Source organism: Brachionichthys hirsutus, chromosome 16, assembly GCF_040956055.1.
Source record: "Brachionichthys hirsutus isolate HB-005 chromosome 16, CSIRO-AGI_Bhir_v1, whole genome shotgun sequence".
Classification (NCBI taxonomy): domain Eukaryota; kingdom Metazoa; phylum Chordata; class Actinopteri; order Lophiiformes; family Brachionichthyidae; genus Brachionichthys; species Brachionichthys hirsutus.
The window spans coordinates 12,127,558-12,130,057 of NC_090912.1; the positions used below are offsets into that span (position 1 = coordinate 12,127,558).

Below are 2,500 nucleotides of genomic sequence, written 5' to 3' on the forward strand. Positions count from 1 at the left end.
AAGCCCTGCAGCAGCTGGTGGTCCAGCAGCAGCACCAGCACTTCCTGGAAAAGCACTACAAGGTGCACGCACGCACGCACACACACACACACACACACACACACACACACACACGCCAACGCTCACGTTACCTTGTGGTTTTCAGATTCTATCAAAAGGGGCAGACCTACCGCGGGCTCCGCCCACCCACTCGGAGGAGATCGAGGAAGAGCTGACGGAGAGCAGCGACATGCTGGAGGACGACGGGGAGCCGAGCCCTCACAGGTGCGTCGCCCCCGACAACGAAGCCTGGAACATTTTATCCTTTCACACCTCATTATTATGTTTAAGCCTTTTTGTTCTGACCAATCAGGCTTCAGAAGGAGGAGTCAGACGACAGCACGCCCTCCTCCGAGCAGCTGAAGGGTGAGGAGGAGCACGCGGGCGTGCACGTGAAATGGGAGAGCACCGAGAGTGAGCTGGATGAAGAGGAAGAGGAGGAAGACGCCGTCCAGCTGAGGGAGGGCGACGAGGAGGAGCGGGGGGGCTGCACGCAGGTTTGTGTGAGAGCGCGAGGCTTCAGCCTGCAGAGCCTGAAAGCAGGAACGCAAGTTCAATCAAAGCGTCCCCCAACGTCCCCCAACGTCCCTCAGAACGTCCCCCCAGAATGTCCCCCCCCAACGGTCCCAGAACGTCCCCTCAGAATGTCCCTCAGAATGTCCCCGAAAACGTCCCCCCAGAACGTCCCCCCCCAACGGTCCCAGAACGTCCCCAAGAACGTCCCCTCAGAATGTCCCTCAGAATGTCCCCCAGAACGTCCCCCAACGTCCCTCGGAACATCCCAGAACGTCCCCCCAGAATGTCCCCCCCCAACGGTCCCAGAACGTCCCCAAGAACGTCCCCTCAGAATGTCCCTCAGAATGTCCCCCAACCTCCCTTGGAACATCCCCCAACGTCCCCCCAGAACGTCCCCCCAGAATGTCCCCCCCAACGGTCCCAGAACGTCCCCAAGAATGTCCCCTCAGAATGTCCCCCAGAACGTCCCCCCAGAATGTCCGCACACACGCTTTGTCACACACACACACACACACACAGGTGTGAGTCTGGTGAGTCAGCGTGTGTGTGTGTGTGTAGCCGCTGACACGCTTTGTCACACACACACAGCTGGTGACTCAGCCGTTGGAGTCATCGCTCTGAGATGCTGCGTTTTAGTGTCCACCCACATGCGATGAGTCATCCTGATCACAGCAGGGGGCAGCAACGCCCCTGAGTGTGTGTGTGTGTGTGTAGCCGCTGACACACACACACACACACACACTGACTCACCAGACTCACACCTGTGTGTGTGTGTGTGTGTGTAGCCGCTGTCGGGCATGAACGATTGCAGCATGCCCCGATCTTAACCTCCTTCTCTTGCCCCCTTCCCAGCAGACCTTGCAGCAGCTGGGCGTGTTCCGGTCCTCGTTGACCCACCGACCCCTGGGAAGGGCGCAGTCCTCGCCTGCAGCCACCGTCCACCCCGTCAAGCATCTCTTCACCACCGGTCAGTTTGTGTGCACCGTGAGCCTCCGTGGCTGTTGCCTAGCAACAAGGAGCTTATTCTGTTGGCTGACCATTCAGATCAACCTAAAAACGTTAAATTCTTCACGGCTGCTTTTGTCTGATTTCCTGTTTGATGACATCATCGACCCAGTATGAAATGTGCCGCCTCCAATAGAGTGACCCGGCTGAAGGGGAGGGGTTTGTTCCTCACGTTTTAGTTCTGGACAAACCATCGTTTCACACACACCGACTGTAACGTGACCCCTCATGGGGTCTCGGTTCGCTTGCAAGGGAACCCTGGTTCGGTTCGTATGCGGTGTGAAAGCTCACCGGACCAAACTCTGCACCAGATGTACGCAGTGACGCTGTACGCAGTGCATCTTGGGTAGAGGAAGAACAGCGCCCAGTCCAAGCCAAAACAAGCATGGCAGAGGGAGGGACTTCCCCTCCTACTTTGTCCAATCATCGAGCGCCTCCTTCAACCACGTCATGATGCTCAGAAGGTTTGGTTCGCTTTAGAGACCGCAGTGTGAAAGCAGAACCGGGTCTGAACCGAGTCTGAACCGAGTCTGAACCGAGTCTGAACCTGGTCTGAACCGAGTCTGAACCTGGTCTGAACCGAGTCTGAACCGAGTCTGAACCTGGTCTGAACCGAGTCTGAACCGGGTCTGAACCGAGTCTGAACCGAGTCTGAACCTGGTCTGAACCGAGTCTGAACCGAGTCTGAACCGGGTCTGAACCAGGTCTGAACCGAGTCTGAACCGGGTCTGAACCTAGTCTGAACCGAGTCTGAACCGGGGCTGAACCGGGTCTGAACCGAGGCTGAACCGGGTCTGAACCGAGTCTGAACCGGGTCTGAACCGGGTCTGAACCTAGTCTGAACCGAGTCTGAACCGAGTCTGAACCGGGTCTGAACCGAGTCTGAACCGAGTCTGAACCTGGTCTGAACCGAGTCTGAATCGAGTCTGAACCGGGTCTG

At 57.4% G+C, this 2,500-nt stretch overlaps 1 protein-coding gene across 1 annotated transcript in view; it reads left to right on the forward strand.

Moving 5' to 3' along the window:
* The window catches only part of LOC137906057 (histone deacetylase 5-like), a gene marked incomplete at its 5' end in the record, with an annotated part of 18,353 nt that overhangs the window by 4,479 nt on the left and 11,374 nt on the right, over window positions 1-2,500 (forward strand). Inside the window, 4 exons of the mRNA XM_068750349.1 lie at window positions 1-62; window positions 146-264; window positions 353-536; window positions 1,408-1,522. The exon at window positions 1-62 is cut by the window's left edge and continues 132 nt beyond it. Coding sequence (XP_068606450.1) covers window positions 1-62; window positions 146-264; window positions 353-536; window positions 1,408-1,522 — 480 coding nt within the window. The remainder of the gene's footprint in view (window positions 63-145; window positions 265-352; window positions 537-1,407; window positions 1,523-2,500) is intronic.